Here is a 16,492-nt window from a genome sequence, read left to right on the forward strand (position 1 = left end):
AATAGCTGCAAAGTGGAAACAACCCAAATGACCATCACTGATGAATGGATAAACAAAACAATATTCCATATGATGGAATAATATTCAGCCATTAAAAGAAATGCGAGTACTGATACATAATGCAACATGGATGAACCTTAAAAACACTAAATGGAAGCAGCTAGCCACAAAGGCCACATATGATTCCATTATATGACTTAACAGAAAAGGCAAATCTATGGAGACAAGATTAGTGGTTGCCAGGGACTGGGGGAAGAAGGATGGGAAGTGACTGGTAATGGATAGGAATTTATTTTCAGCGTGACGATAATGTTAAAAAATTAGGCAATGGTTTCATAAAAGATGGTCTCCAGACTCCACGCCCATAGAACTGTAAATATGCTTAAACCATTGAATTATAGTTTTTAAACGGGTATTTTTATGACATGTTGATTATGTATGTCTCAAAGCTGAGGAGAATGATTCAAGAGAAAGAACTTGGGGCAGCGAGTGGCTCAGTAAACTTGGTCATTAATTAGGTATCCCACAAGTTAAAGCCCCAGAAACAGTGAGCAGGAGAAAGGGTCTGCTGAAGGAGCTCAGCCTGAGTCTTTAAAGCCACCGACTATCCCTGGGCAAGTCCCTGGAACCACCTTGGGTCTCCCAAAGCTGCTCAAATGAATGTGAGAAACAATCCCCACCCACGTCCCTCGCCCTCCGGTTTTGCTTGGAGCTGGTGCTCAGGAGGCAGATGCGGAATCCCCAGCGGACGCCCTTGGTCTTTGCTGGAGCAGAGCTGCAGGTGACAGGCCGGCGAGGGGCCAAAGGCCAACCCGGAAATGCCCGAGTTGCTGGTTCAGGTGAACTCTCTTGATTGGCAGCCCGGAGAGGAGGGCTTCGGGTGCCTGCTGCCCCGCCCCGTCACGTCGGGCCGGTTGGCGCCACCCTGGGGAAGATGGGCGGGCCCTGGGGTTCGTGGCGCCCATTGGGCGTGGGGCGAAGCTCCCTGGAGGGCCTGGGGCCCCGCCCCCAGCCTTGCGGCGGCCAATGGGTGCGGTGCGCGGGCGGGGCATCGGTGGCGTCGGCGGTGGCCCGGCGGCTGAGGTGGCGGAGGTGGCCGCTCAGGCTGAGGCGGCGGGCGCGGCAGGGATGGCGAGGAGCCTCGGAGAGAACGGGCCGCGCACGCCCGCGGCCGAGGAGGGCTTGTCGGAGACCCGGGAGAGCCTGGCTCCGGGCCCCGACGCCACAGCCGCCGACGAGCTCAGCTCTCTCGGCTCCGACTCAGAGGCCAACGGCTTCGCTGAGCGCCGCATCGACAAGTTTGGCTTCATCGTGGGCTCGCAGGGCGCCGAGGGCGCGTGAGTAGCGCCGGGGCTCGGGGCCGGAGCCCGGGCGGGGGCCCGCGGCGTGGGGGCCTCGACACGGACAGGGCCACCCCTAGGACGGACGACGAACAAATCCCCTTCCCGACCAGGGACTCCGACTCCTCCTCTCCCCTGCCCCACCCCCACCACCCCTCCCAGGCAGATGACCAGACCCTCGCCTGCATTTCTGACCTAGGGACAGACAGGCCAACCCCACCTCCTCCCTGCCCCCACCAACCCCAGACAGACCGACCCGCTCCCAGGAAGGGGACAGAACGACAGACACCTGTCCCAGCCCTGCTTTTGCTCCCTGGGCCCTGGGGCTGACTGACTTTGCCCCCGACAGGCTCACAGATGGCTGCCCCTCCCCCAACAGACAGATACTCTCCGTACTCCATCCCCCAGGCGTGGGCACCCCCACCCCACCACCCCCACCCCAGGGGGACGCCTTAAGCAGACTTCAGAGGGACAGACTGCCCTGCCCCCACCCCACTCTAGGACTGACATTGGTCAGCTTCCTCACAGACATGGCCCACGCTGGCACAGAAAGACCCTGCCCCTCGTGGGGGGTCAGAGAGTGCTCCCCTCCCTCAGAGGCAGCTTTCACTTGCTGTCACTGGCAACAGGTAGGCAGACACTCCCCTTTCCTAGTACACAGAGGGTGACAGTGCCTCCCCTCCAGACAAACTGTCTGTTGTCTCCATGTATGCTGTGGAAACATCACCTCCTCCCAAAACACAGATGTGGGGGGCAGGCAGGAAGACAGCAGAGCCCCTCCTCATAGCACACCCAGATTCCCCACCCGCAGAGCACCCAGGCACCCAGCTGGCAGGCAGATAAGTGTGAGGTGATGGAGCAGCACCTTCCCCCCAAGCTGGGTAAACTGGGCAGCCATACTCTGCTGCACAGAACTCCCTGAGCCCATACATACAGAGCTCATATGTGTGGGCTGGTAGTCTCTTTAAGGAAAGATGGACCCCAGACCCCATGCCCATCCCATCTGTCCTGTCACATGGTACCAGTGTTCTGCACAGAACTGACAAGCCTTCCCTGTGATGTGCCTCCCCTTCAACAGACAGCCCCATATAATCATCTGTGGAGGCCCAGAGACTCAGCCATGACCCTACTCCAGAGGCTCTTTCCTCTTCTTCTCTGACCAGTTGTGACTGTCCAAGGCTCCTGCAGCCCCTCTTGTGGCTTATGTGCCTTCACCATCTGTAAGAACCCCGCCCCACACAAACAGCCCTTTAAAAGTCACTTCCGGGATTTTCCCCAGTCCCAAGCCTCATATTCTCTAGGCCTCCTCCTCCTTTGGACAAGTGTAGGCCCCTCCCCTAAAGAGAGTTTTCTCCTCTCTTCTGTTCCTTGCAGCCTCTCCCTATTTGCTCAGAGCAGGGTAAACCTAGTCTACAGGATTCAGAGAGCACCCCATTCTTATCTCTCACCCTAACTTGATGCTTTGTCACAGTTCCCCAGAGATTAGCTTGTAAGAACCCAAAAGGGACTTGGGGTGTATTTTTTATTTGAGGAGCAGTTACCAGCAGTCAGGGCCCTGGGAGGGATGGGGTCTTGAGAAGGTGGGAAAGGAGTTCCTTGTTGCATTTTTGGTTTCCTGGAAGTAAGAACTCAGATTTGCTGGTGAATTCCAGGAGAGAGAAATTCCTGCTACTACAAGCTTATCAGACAGTTAACCAGATCTCAGGGTATACAGACCAGTGTGATATAGTGGGAAAAGGTGAGATTTAGGAAGAAATCACATTTGCTGGCTGTGTGACCTTTTGGCAAGAATCCTGAATTTCTGAGCCTGTTTACTCACTGTAAAGGGCAACAGTAATATCTACTCGCAAATTTACTATGTGGAGTATATGAGTTCAGGTATGCTAAGGTGCCTAGCACAGTGCTTGTCAAACGTAGGGGCCCAGAAAATGTTAGTTTTCTTTTTTTTTCCTTCTAAGGGTCTGAGAATTCAGGAGAAAAATGAGGGCATACCTCTGGTATTTGCAGACAGAGAGGCCCCAGTGGGAGTACCTCCCTTTAGCTGTAGTCCCCAACCTGGCAGCCAGACGTTTGTCTTCCCCAACTCCATCAGCAAACCCAGGCTCTGCAGATGCCCTCGGCATCACTGGTGTCTGTAGGGCTGGGGCTGAGGTTGGAACCCAGGTCCCCTCTTCTCTCCCTGCTTCACTTTGTTGACCCTGTTGGTCAACATAAAATCTCTGGTGTCTGAAAGCATGGATGTTTCCTGCTTAGTTTATATTGTGGTTCCAAAAAGCCAAAAGCAAGTCCCTGCCCAAGGCCATAGAGGGGAAGTTATGGGAAGTTTAAGGGTGACCGCCCTGAACTCAGTCTCGTGGTTGAGGGCTAGGAGTCCATGTGCTATCCCAGAGAAGTGAAACAGTAGCACTGACGGCTGCAGTAGAGAAGGCGGGGACTCTGGCTTCAGATTAAAGGTCCATTTCGGCCATCCTGGGCCAAAGGTTGTCTCAAGAAGGTCAGTTTTGACAGTTGCTGGGGGCGAGGGGATGGAGAAGAAAGATCAGAGGCTACCCTGCTCAGTTGACTGATAGGTACGTGGCATGGGTATGTAAAATCATAGACTTTTTGAGCTGGAAGGGATCTTAAGAAATTGACCAGCCCAGCACTTACTTATTAAATAGATGAGGAACAGGCCCAGAGAGGAGAATAACTTGCTTAAGATCACACAGCATATTAGTGGCAGAACCAAGACTTTAACCCGGGGTTTCTGACACCCACATCAGGACAGTACCTGGCAGGAACCTGCCTGTCTTCACCTTCCCTGGCTTAGCTCAGCACTTTTGACTCCCTTGGTGGGAGGCTAACAGGGACAGCCCAGCAAGGGTAAGAGTATGTTGTCATTACTAGTTCATGAACCTGATCAGCTTCAGGGCTGGAACTAGGCATATTCACCTTTCTCTCCTCAGGCCTGCAGAGAGGTAAATGCCCAATTAATATTACTTACTGAGTGACATTTACTGACAGACATTTTAAGTAAGAAAGCTGAAAGTGGCCTTAGAGATGACCATCATCATACTGAGGCCTGAGAGAAGTGGAGCCTCACTCCTTCAGTCTAGTAGGAGCAAAGTCAGAAATTGAACCCAGAACTCCCAATTCCCAGCTCTAAGCAATTTCCATTTTTCACCTTGTTTGTCTTTTAAACCACCTGCAGGGAAAGTTTGGTGGTTCTGAGGTTGTCCCTGTCTGTCTGTTCTTGAGCAGTAGCTATTAAGTGTGGAGAGGCAAGAAAACAACCAGCCAGCGACGGGCCTAGTGGGTGGCATGGGCACAGACAGGGGTGCTAGTAGTAGTCATTTTTTGGTGTGGCTGGGGTCCCAGCAGGTTGTTGAAGCCTGGGAAGGTCCAGAGGAGGAGAAATAAGTGTCCTTAACAGAGAAGTGTAGGAAGAGTGATGTTACCATTACTATTATTTTGGGGTAGATGAGCAGACCTGTCTGGGGCATCCCCTCTGCAGCATGGAGGGAAGGGGTTGGAAAAGAAGCATGCCGGTTGGATACCAGATCTCCTGGCCTGAGGGAGATGGCCTAAGAGAGGCGAGTCCCTGACCTCCCTCTCCTTTTACCGTGTGACTACTAGGACCGGCCTCCTGAGGCTGGACTTCCCACTCAGCTTCAGTCTGCTCGGTGCTGCAGGCCAGATGAAGTGAGCTATGCTGTCTGGGATCCCATGGGTGTTGGCTTCCTGTTAGGGGGGAGAGGGATCTTAGTCAGGCCTAGGGAGAAACATCTGGAATAGCAGTATAGTCTTCTGATTCAGTTCCTCCCTGGATCCTCTACTACTCCTAGCCAACTATGGCAGCCCTCTGGCTTTGGGAATCATAGAACTGGCTTAATTGACATCCCTGTAGTTTGGTCTGTGCCAGTTTTTGTTGGGGTAGGGCCAGGGCCCTCCTGGCAGGCCAGAGCCTGCCTCCCTGCCTTCCCATCAACTTCCCCAGTTTGGAAGCTCAGAGCAACCTCTTTTCTTGAGCTATTACAGTTCCCAGGAGAGCATGGAGTGGCAGCGGAGTGTCCCTGGGTGGTCCAGCTGGAAGGAGGCAGCCGCACATGTGGAGCCCTAGTCTGTGACTCTAGACCATAGGCCTTCCATTTTTTTCTCCTTCTCTTCTTCCAGCTTCAAAGGAAAATCTGGTTTGGTGGCCCTGTGGGTGTTCTAGGGCCTCAGACAAGATTTGACTTGGTGACGGAGGGGGTCAGCACACCAGCTGCCGCTCTGGGAAGGTGCCTATGTGTCCGCCTGCTAGGAAATCCTAAGCTGTGGGAAAGAGATAAGGCAGTAGGGCCTGCTTGATGTTTTGTGCTCCCAGCATCTGTGTCTGAAACAGGACCTCCAGAGGGCCAGTAAGGCCTGGCTCTGCTCCAGCCAAACCCAATCTGCTTGCACTGAGGTGGGAGAAGGAAGGTGCTCTGTGCTCCCTCCTCACCCTCCTCTGGAGTCTGGCTGTCTGTGACATACTGCTTTACTTTTCTAAGCCTCAGTTTCTCACATTGAAATGATAATACTGACTTTGCAGTGTTTTTGTGAGGTTTAAATGAACTGATTATTTATTTGAAAAGAGCCTGGTCTACAACAGGTGCTCAGTGAATGTTCTTCCTCCTCTTAAAGACCGGAGTAGCTAATGGTCTTGTCTTCTCATTTTCTACTGTCCATCTCTGGCTGTGATGATGAGTGTCATGGAGGTCCCTCCCCTGTGGGCAGAGTGAATCCTAACCAATGGTGAGCCTTCACTTTTCCCTGAGAAAGGCGGTTATTCCCATTCTGTAGATGAGCACACTGAAGATCTGAGAATACAAGTGCCTAAGGTTTGCCAGCTGGTGAATGGCAGGACTGGGACCAGAACCTGTTTCTCAATGCTGAATCCAGTGACTAAGCCTTGCTAAGGCGGCAGCAAGCAGACTGGCAGGTGCTCAACAGTCCCTAAGGCCTCTGGACCAGAGCATCATTTAGCAGGAACTTGGCTACCTCCCCATCCCAGTGTGGGAGGGCAAGGCAGGTCTCAGAACAGTGAAAGTCCATAGCCAGCCAGGTCAGAGAAAGACCCAGTGGGAAAGGTCCTGGGGGACACCCTGCAAGCCTGACCACATCAGGCTTGGTCTAGCCCTCCCATATGCCAGAGTCTACACTGCATTGCTCTTGACCCCAAAATACTGCCTAATGGTCGTCTGACTCTGATGTGGGTCTTTTGGAAGAATGTTTCTTTGTAGGTAAGGCAAGGATTATGCTCCCCAAGCAGGTGAGGAATCTGAGGCTTGGAGAAGCCTCATAGTCAGTTAACAATGGAGCCAGATTAGGGAGGGATCCCAGATCTTCAGCTCTCAGCTCATTGCTACCCCAGCCACATGGCACTGCTCCTTCTGTTCCTCCTTCGAAGACAACTGAGCCTCCATGCCAGGATGCATTGCCCACCAGGGCAGAACCAGTCATCATCTACCCATGTTCAGTGCCTTAACTGATCGCTTTCTTTGTGCTACAGGCAGCACACCTGAGGGGAAGGAGTCCTCCTTTAGTTGCTTTTACTGCTCCTGGCAATCCGCAACTTTCCTAGACCCAGGGAACCCCCCAGTAGGTAGAAAACGTCCTGGCTGCATCACTGGCAAACCCATGTTCCTGATGCTTCACCATCCTATCCAGGATTTCAGGGCAGCTGCCAACTTCGGTGTTCTTTACGTCATCTTTCTCTTTCCCTTTTCCATCCCACCCCACCCTACTCCATTCCGTGCCCTGTCCAGCTCCTCAGGAGCTGTCACAGCTTAGCTACTTGCTGCTCTTCAGGTATGGAAATAGGCAGGAGGTTCAGGAGCCTGGGAGAGAAAGCCAAGGCTTACTTTCGCCAGCTTATCCATTTTATCAGTGAGCTTATTTACAAAACGTATTGAGCACTTTCTTTGCCAGCCCCTGTGACTGAGACAAGGGATACAGAACTGAACAAGAGGTCTGGATCTTGTTGCCTTTAAGAGGTTCATGGATTGGTTGAAAATAGAACCACAAATAAATCATTACAGTGTTGAGCGATAAAGACTAAACTGAGGTGTATGGTTGTTCTGGGAATATATAGGAAGAAGCATCTAACTCCACCTATAGGAGCCCAGAAAGAAGCAGCAGCATTTGGTCCAGGCCTCAGAAAAAGCAAGGAAGAGCATTCCATTGGATGGAAGGGAACCATGTGCTAAGTCCCCACAGAAGCAAGCTGTTTGAGAACTGTCGTGTGCCAAGAGTAGAGGTGACAAGAAGAGCAGATGGCAGGAGGAGGATGTGAAGCAAGGGGAGGCTAGGAAAGTAGGTTGGGCTGGCCATACCTAGCCTTGAATGGCAGGCTGTCTCCTGTGTTTCATCAAGGCCAGTGTGGTGCTGGTGTGGAAGATGGCTTAAAGAGGAGCAGGCCTGCAGGCAGTGAGACCAGTAGGGAGAGTTTGGGACACCCCAAAAGGACTCTGAAGAGGCCAGGAATTGGTCTGGAGCTATGAGGATAGAGAGGCCAGCAAATTGGTAGGCATGGGGCCTGACTGGCTGTGTGGATTGACGGGAAGTTGGGAAGGCTTGGGACAAGCTGAAGTTGCCTCTCACAGAACCCATCCTGGGGCCTTCTGGTCACAGATAGGGAAGGCCAGGTGTGGCCTTCCTCTGAAGTAGACAGTGGGCTGCTGCTGACTCTGCTTGGTTGCAGCCCTGGTCTCCTCAAGGTGCCTGGCATGGCTGGCAGGCCCAGGGCACATCAAGGGATTCTTTGTCTGCAGTAGGAGAGCGGGGTAGCTGGCCTGGTTGGGAGGGGTGGATGAGTAGTACTGAGCTTTGTGGTCTCTGCCCAATAAAAACACTGGATGTCAAGGAAGGCTGCAAGGAAAGGCAGAATCCTCTCCGAGGAGAGAGGAGGAAGGCCTGAGGGCACAACAAATTCACCCTAGGGTGGTGTGTGCAGCTGGGGAGGGGAGGTTTGGGCCTTTGAGCACAGCATAAAATGATCGAGGGGAGGCAGATGGCAGCTGAGGGCTGATGAGGCCTCATCTTGTGTCTTTATTCTGTTCCTGGGTCTAGTGCCTCAGCTGGGACAGGTAGGAGCAAGGCCGTGCCTATGAGAAAAGCCTTCAGCACTTAGGGCACCACGAGTCATCTCTCAGAGATGAGAGATTCTGGCTGCAAATGTGGGATTTTTGCTGCTAGTGGGAGAGGGCTCTGAACCAGGCACAGGAGTCAAAGTGCCACTGCCTGCTCCAACCACTGACCCTTGTAGTGTGTAACTTAGGATGGCCCCACACCTGACCACAGGACTAATGCTCCCTTTTTTTCATCCTGTGCTTACTATGTGTGCAGCTGTGTGCTAGGCTCAGAGGATACAGACCTGGTCCTGCCCTCCCAGGACTTAGAGCCTAGCCGGGAAGTTGTAGACATTCAACAAGCAGTTGAAGGTGTGGCTTGTATATACAAAAGGATTGTGAGGATCAAATCAGATAACTGGATTAGGAGCATAGTGTAAGCAAAGACTGCTGCACAAGGGTCAGGAGACCTGAGTCCTGGGCCTCACTGGGTCCCTAACCAGCTGTGTGACCTGATAAAGTTTAAGTCTCAGTTTCCCCAACATAATAGAGCAAAGCAGTTTTAATGGGATGATGTTGAAGAGCTCTTCTGCTTCTGTCATTCTGAGGCTCATCTTGGGGTATGTGAAAAGTGCTTTGAGAAGTTTTTTTATGAGGTGCCACATAAGTGCAGGGGGTCGTCATTGCACAGCCCACAAAGGCTAGTGCTTCCAGCATCCTCTACTCTGTTCTGCTTGTGAGAGGACCTCTCTGAGCATAGGACCACTAGCCCTCCTGTCTGGGGGAGTATAATCAAATTAAAGGATGCTTTGTGTAGCTTTTTGGTCTGCAAAGTGCTTTCACTCCTATTGCCTTGTAGTTATCCTTACAGGAGCAAGAGGAAATCAGTAAGGGTAAGCTTTATTTTACCCCATTTACAGATGAGGGAACTGAAGCTGAGCAAGTGACCGAACTGGGTCTGGAACCCAGGATTGCTCCTTCCCAATTTTCTATCTTGTCAAAGCTAGTGGCCATTGTGTGGCCTCTCCTCTCCATTCCTGTCCCAGCCGTAGGACTTTAGCCCAGCCCCAAGTGTCTGCACTTCTCCTAGTAGGCTTTTTAGTTGTTTCTGTTGTTGAGTTATTCTGGTGAATGGCACACATTCTGTTCCAGGTCTCGACACACAGCCCTGTGCCCCAAAACAAGGCAGGAGCAACTGGGTAGTGAAGGGGACCAGGAACTAGTGTAGAGAACTCGTGTTCCCCTCCAGCGGCCTCTGGGTCCACAAGCGACCCTTACCAGCCAGCCCCTGTTGAAGGGTTGTGCTGCTTTACTTTCTCTCTCTATCTTGGTTTCACAAAAAAAATTTGGGCCTGGGAGAACCTGGGTTCAAGACATCAGCAGACTTGGCTTTGACTTCTGGCTCTGTCACTTTCTAGCCATGTGGCCTCTCTGGGTCTGTGAGTGGGCCAGGTGGTGGCCTTGGGAGAGGGAGTGTTATAAGGATTCAGGGAGGTGATGTTGGCAAAGTGCCCGGCATAGTGCCTGCTGCAAAGTAAGGGCTTTGTGGTATATGGTGGCTCTTATAATTCAAGTGTGAGTTATCCTCTGAGATTCACTTCAGGCCTTTGGCATAATGGTGCAAGAATGAGCCTGGGTGTGAAGACCCTGATTCCTAAGTATGCTCTGCCCACCTCCTTGGCCTTGGGGATAAGGCAGCAGCCAGTCCCACTCAGCTGGTGGTCTTGAGCTTTCTGGCCTGCTAGGGAATCCCCCACTCGTTGCACAGAAGTCATTTGGAACAGTCTTCAGGTGACCCTGACACTGAGGTCCTGATCTGCCTTTTCCTTGGCCTATAAAGGTAAAGCAGAAGTGAGAATAGAGGTGGGTCTCCTGAGATTCAACTCAAAACATGCTACCGTAGAGCTGCCTGGGGCCTCTACCCTCTTGGGTGGTGGCAGTCACTTGAGTTTTCTTCATAATTACCACCACCCGCCTGTGTCCCTTGTAGACTTTCATCCTGGGCTTCCTGTCCTGCCTGTGTGTGACCTTCTCCATCCTTCAAGCACAGTCACATGGTAAGGCCGTTTCACAGAGGAACCTGCATGGTGGACCAGGCTTTCACTGACACCACCTTCTTTAATTCTGTGAGACATAGTTGTCATCACAACCCCATTTTATAGATGCAGATATCAAATCCCAAAGAGGTCAAGTAACTTGCCAAGCATTGCACAGTTTATGGCTCTGAGCTCACTAAGTTCCAGGCTCCCCAGGCACAAGGCTTGTGCATACCTAGCCTTGTGGACAGCACTCAGTGCTGGAGTTGAATGATAGAGTGGGAGAAGAGCAGGGCTTGGATTCACCTCCCAGGGCTCTGCTCTACTCACCCCGGATCTTGGATAGTTACTGGCTGCTGGAAATCAGGGTTTCTTCATCTGCCGAAGGCGGGGTAGATGATAATGGGAGGGCCTTTCTCATGGGCTTGTTGTCAGGATTAAATGAAATCATGTAAGTTAAGTGCTGAGCACCATGTCTGGTGCATAGCAAGTGCCTGGTAAGCGTTGTAACATTCAGTTATGTTAATTAAATATTGGAATTATAATGTTATGAAAGGCTGTCATAAAGCACATCTGTGCTCAGCCCTTTGCTGAGCTTCAAGGAAGGTCCAAAACTGGTTATCAGGCCAGAGAGGGGGTGCCCTTTATCAAGAACTTTCTGTGCTTTACCTCCTGATCATAAGGTAGAAGACAGTATTCCCATCTTACTGTGGAGAAAACTGAAACTCAGAGTGCCCAAGGTCACAAAGCTAATTAATCTGTCAGTGCACATTTTTTAAGCATCATCTAGGTACCAGGCTCTGTCCTAGGCCCAGGACACACTGCAGAGAATGAGACTGGCAGAGCCCCTGCCTCCGGAAGCACACCTTCTCATGGAATGCTGCCTCTGCAGAGTGGATAGTTGGGTGGAGAAGCTATACCCGCTCCACTGGACTGTTCACATTCCCCAGAGGAGCCATGCCCTTTTCTGTTACCTCGTACTTGCTCATTCTGGGTCTTCTGCTTGGTGTGTCCTTTTCCCTTTCTCCCCTGGCCTCTTCCTGATGCTCTTCAAGGACCATCTCACAAGTCAGCTCCCCTTCAAAGCTTTACCTCGGCACCCCTGCCCTGACCCTGTGGGCTTCTTGCAGTCTCCTAGCACTTTCTGCATGCTCTGTGGTAACACTTCTATGTATGCTAGTTATTTACTCACCCATCTGTCTCCCCTGCCAGACTGACCTCCTCAAGGGCAGGGTCAGCATTTTATTCATCTTTATAGGTTCTGGGTTTCGGAACTCAGGCTGTAGAGAGATGTGTATGGACTATAATGAGGTACTGACTGTGTTCTGTCCCTGAAGCAGTTAGGGAAGACTGTAGAAATGAAAGGGAGTTCTGAATAAGGCCTCAGAAGATGAGTGGGACTGATTTGGAGTGGGGGTAGGAGTGAGGGATGGCAGCTCAGAGAGGGCCGCCTAGACATAGGACTGGGGAGAAAAGAGGGATGGATGTTCAGAGGGAATTGCAGGGCCTGAGAGCCAGAGCTTGAGGTTTCTGCTGGACAGAGAGGGCGGTAGGGAGCCTTGAAGGAGTTTAGACCTTCAGACTAGGTCAGAAGAGGAGGGACCTTCAAGTCAGCAGTGAGTCAAAACAAATTTAGTAAGATCTAACAATTTGGTAAGGATGGGTAAGGGGGCCATACATGAGTCAGGGTGATCCCCCAGGTGCCCGTAGTGAGACTGTGATCTGAGGACTCAGTTGCTGGTGGGAAATTTCAAGTAGTACTCTGCCTGGTAAGGGTGTGGGCTTAGGGAAGGGAAGTCTTCCATTAAGAATAGTTTCCAAACCTTTCAGAAGTTGTCAGGGAGAGCTGCCCTGGGGGTTTCTGTTGTGGTCTCTGCCTTTCCCTAGCTGAGTAGGGGTAGAGGAGGGGAGATTCCTTGCTTTGGGGAGCTAGCGAGGCTAGTGTCTGAAGGAACTGTTTCTTCTGTCTGACATTGAGGGGGTGTGGAACTGAGCAGAGGAGAGAACTGGACAGAGGCCCAGGGCATTGAGGCCAGCAAAGGGTGCACTGACCAGGGCTGGACGGAGCAAAGCCAGGGAATTCCTAATGGGAAAAGGAGGCAGGCCCAGACTCGCTTGCATGGAGCGTCAGGCAGAGTAAAGCAAGCCAGACTCTCTCACCAGACAGGGAGCCTTGGACACTGCCCTGCCTCTAAGCCAGGGGCTGCCAGGCTGCAGCAGGGAGTGTCAGGCTGCTGTAGACCATCTTCCCCTTCCACACTGACTCACAGCTTGGTGTTGGACAAATCACTCACCCTCTGGGCTGTAGGCCCCCCTGGCTGTCTGGAGAGGGGACAGACTCACTGGGTGATCTCACAGGCCTCCCAGCCCCGACCATCATCCATTTGTATACCACCAACCCACACCCTCTCCTGCATTCCAGTTTCCCATCATCCATTATTATGGAGTTGGCATAAAAGCTATTTATACTTTCAGTCATTACCACCTCTTAGGTTAATGAACTCCAGAGGTTGTTATCCAACATGCAAAGTAGGTCAGCCTATTGTTTATCCTCAGTTATTTTTCCAGCTTTGGGTGGGGGAAGGAAGGTTTTCCCTGGATCTGTGATTGGCTGTGCTCTCTCTGCACATCTACTTCCCAAGTTTCCACACTTTTGTGTTGCTCACCCCTGCCCCACTCAGCATAGACATAGTGGTTCTTTACTGGGTGGTAAAGAAGAGGAAAGGGAATGCGACAGGTTTGAGGCCCTGTTACATGTGGAGCACTTTGTATTTATTGGATAGTTTAGTGCTTAAGTGACAGCCTCCACTTCCAGGCTGTGTACCCTTAGGCAGAATACTCAACCATGCTGAGCTTTAGTCTTCTTGCCTATTAAATGGAGATAATAAAAACTATTTCCTTGGGGAATTGTGTGCATATGTAGTGCTTGGCAGAGCTAGTACATGGCCAGTGCTGGAAATATGTCAGCACTTACTGCTTCATGTGGTCTTTACTGCTGCCCTCTATGGAGGTGGCATTGCCCCCGTATTACAGGTGGGGAATTGGAAGCTCATAGAGTGGAGCAGGCTGCCCCATGTTACACAGCCATAATATGGTAGAGTGGGGGTAGGAAACTAGGAGTTACGGTCTATGTGTCATTGAGTAAATTGCTTAACCTCTCTGGATCTCAGTTGCTTCATGGGTAAATGGGGATAATCCTGCACCACTGTGTGTGTATATGGACCCGACAGATGCGAAAAGGGATGTGAAAGTGTTAGGTGAGCTGCAAATACCAAAAAAAAAAGTGGTAATGACTACTGTTTGCTGGCTACCTACCAGGCTGGGCCCTTGTATATGTTTATTTCTTGTAGCCTGTGTGTGAGGTGTGTATTATTGTCCCAGTTACAGATGAAGAAGTTGAGACTTAGGGAGGGCCAATAGTTTGCCCACAGTCTTCCAGGTCGAGGAGCTGGAACGGAAACCTATGTTGACTGACTTCAAGGTCCCCGCTCTGCTCACTCTCCCCCACACCTACCTGGCCCCCACCAGTGGTTGAGATGAGTAGGGCCAATCCTGTGATCAGTGACCTTGGGCTTTGTGCTTGGGCTGTAGTTCTCTTGTTTGGCTGGTTTGGAGATTGAGGCTTGAAGGATGGGGTTAGACTGCTTCCTTGGGACCAAGGTTTATCTTCCACTGTCGGATAAAGGGGTCATGGGTATGGGCACCACATCTGACTGAGTCTACCAGCCAGAGGGGCTAAGGTGTGCTTGGGCAGAAAGCAGATGATTGAAAGGACAAGGGGAGAGAGAGCCCCAGTCTTTGGTATTGGTAGCCATAGGAACCTGTCTTGGCCTTCTGAGCTCTTGGAAGCCTCCAGCTTCTGGGTTTGTGGGGAAGGCTAGGGACCTGGGAGCCTGCAGACGAGGGGGTCAGCAGAGTGTCACTGCTGCCTTGGGCCATGGCATGGCACAGCACAGCCTGAGAGCTTGACAGAATCTGGACTCAGTCACTCTCTGGCTGCCTACATTTGTCTCCTCTGTGCCTCTCTCCCTCAAGCGGGGGCAGGCTGCTCACTGGGGCAGTCAGAGCACTGGAGGAGGGGGTTAGACTGTCTCCAGGGACTTGGGGGCCAGAGATAGAACCCCTTGGTGGCATCTGGAGATGACCTGATTTCCCCACCGCCTCCCCTGGGGAGTCAGAAGAGCACATGAGTCACTGTGGCAGAGGGGAAGCCCTGGTTCTGCCATTTAATGTATTAACTTTGTGGCTTTGCCCAGATCATATGGACTCTCTGATTGGATCAAGTTTCTCATGGACCATATGGAAAAAGTAGTTTATCTATAAGGAATCCACCTTACTGGGCTATTAGGGACACAAATAAAATTGCTATAAGCAGCAGTGGCTTTAGCTCTGAATGCAATGCACATGAAAGTAATGATGTCATGGAGAAAAACTGGACAGGCACCTGTTGAACACCTGTGAGGTACATAGTAGGAGTTACAGAAGTAGTTCAAGACCCAGTTCAGTTATGGAGGGACAGTGCTGAGCCATATGAGCAAGTTGTAATGAAGTGTTCATTTCAGACCATGTGTTGATTCATTAATGAATTAGTGCTGAAATCAATTTTAGGGGATTGTTCCTAGCATTAAACATATGTATATATTTATATAATGTACAACTGAAATGGAAATATCAGAGTACATTAGTATATGTAAGAGTAAATTGTTTCATAAAATGTACTTTAGTTATGTATGTATGTGTGGCTGTATATATATATATAAAATCTCAGTATAAAATATTTCTTAATTGTGGGTCTCAGTTTAAAAACTTTGAGAATGGTGTTCTAAATTAAACTGAAGGTCTTTAGGTTAAAGGACAGTTAATGTGAGATCTGGGCAGGCACGGCGGCGTGTGTGGAGGCTGAGGGCGTGACCTGTAGGAGCAGGGGCATGCAGGGCAGTACACGGGTCCAGAGCACAGGCTGTGAGGTCAGGCAGGCCTGGGTTTGATCCCAGTTTTGTCACTTCCAGCCACATGCTTTGAGCGAGATACTTAAGTTGTACTAAGTCTTGGATACTACTTCTGGAAATGGAGAAAATGATAATATGGTAGCCTTATGAAATGTTCACAGGAATAATGTATATAAAGCATTTAGGAAGAAATTAGTAAGTAGTAAATGGTGTACAAACGGTAACTACGGTTGCTGCCAGTGTCCTTGAAGTTGAGGTTTTCATTGTTACATTGGACCTGAAAGGGTTGCTGTGACTGGGAATGGGGAAAGGATATTCAGGCCTTCCAGGCAGAGAGAGGGGTGGGTGACAGCGATATGCATGTGTGTGCCTGTAGGAGAGCTGCTGTGGGGGAGGTATGTGCAGCCTTAGAAAGGAGTGTTGAGATTGCAGATAGAAGGTACCAGGAAGATTCTGGTGTCATGTGGGGAAGGAAGTTTTAACAGTAGAAACTTAACAGTAGGGTGGCTTTACCTGGAGATAATGAGGCCTCATCCCTGGATGAGTTGCAGCAGAGGCTGAGTGCGGGACTGCTCTCATCAGGCTGTCATTGCAAAGACTTCCTCAGGCCACCTTAAGGAAAGAGGGGTTCTGCAGGGTGAAAGAAACCCTCAAGGGGGACCTGAAGCATCCTTCTTGGGCTATTTTGTCTCTTAAACTGGCCATTTGGTCAGCTTCCCTGTTATTAGAAACTGGCTCACATTCTCCCTCCGCTGTCAGGAGGAAACCGTGTCAGGATCTCTACATCATCATGCAGTTTGCAGGGATGCCCCAGACCCCATCTTCATCTCATGGTTTGGGCATCCTTTAGGACTCAATTCACAGGGCAGGCCATTCACTCATATAGGGAAACTGAGGCTCAGAGAGGGCAAGGGTCTTGCATATTGTAGAAGAGATTCCTACATCAGACAGCAATCTGATGAGATGCCTTCTGAGATCCTGACTGACTAGACTGAAGGATATATGAATTTAAAAAAACTGGATAGCCTGTAACTTTTTAGGAGAAATCCTACACATAAAGAGAAGCCTGCCCATACTCTGAGAGCATGTTATATGCT

At 50.9% G+C, this 16,492-nt stretch overlaps 1 protein-coding gene across 6 annotated transcripts in view; it reads left to right on the forward strand.

The window, feature by feature from the left end:
• Nucleotides 1–1,043: 1,043 nt before the first annotated feature.
• TBC1D10A (TBC1 domain family member 10A) overlaps nucleotides 1,044–16,492 on the forward strand; it is a 29,591-nt gene continuing 14,142 nt past the window's right edge. For 2 of the 6 annotated variants that reach the window (XM_036908797.2, XM_057491925.1), the window contains exons 1-2: nucleotides 1,201–1,337; nucleotides 2,419–2,560. In XM_036908797.2, the coding sequence (XP_036764692.1) occupies nucleotides 2,544–2,560 (17 nt within the window). In that variant the 5' untranslated portion in view covers nucleotides 1,201–1,337; nucleotides 2,419–2,543. Of the gene's footprint in view, nucleotides 1,338–2,418; nucleotides 2,561–16,492 lie in introns of all 6 variants that reach the window. The other 4 variants (XM_036908798.2, XM_036908796.2, XM_036908795.2 and 1 more) reach the window with 4 other exon arrangements.

Source organism: Manis pentadactyla, chromosome 14 (genome assembly GCF_030020395.1).
Source record: "Manis pentadactyla isolate mManPen7 chromosome 14, mManPen7.hap1, whole genome shotgun sequence".
Classification (NCBI taxonomy): Eukaryota; Metazoa; Chordata; class Mammalia; order Pholidota; family Manidae; genus Manis; species Manis pentadactyla.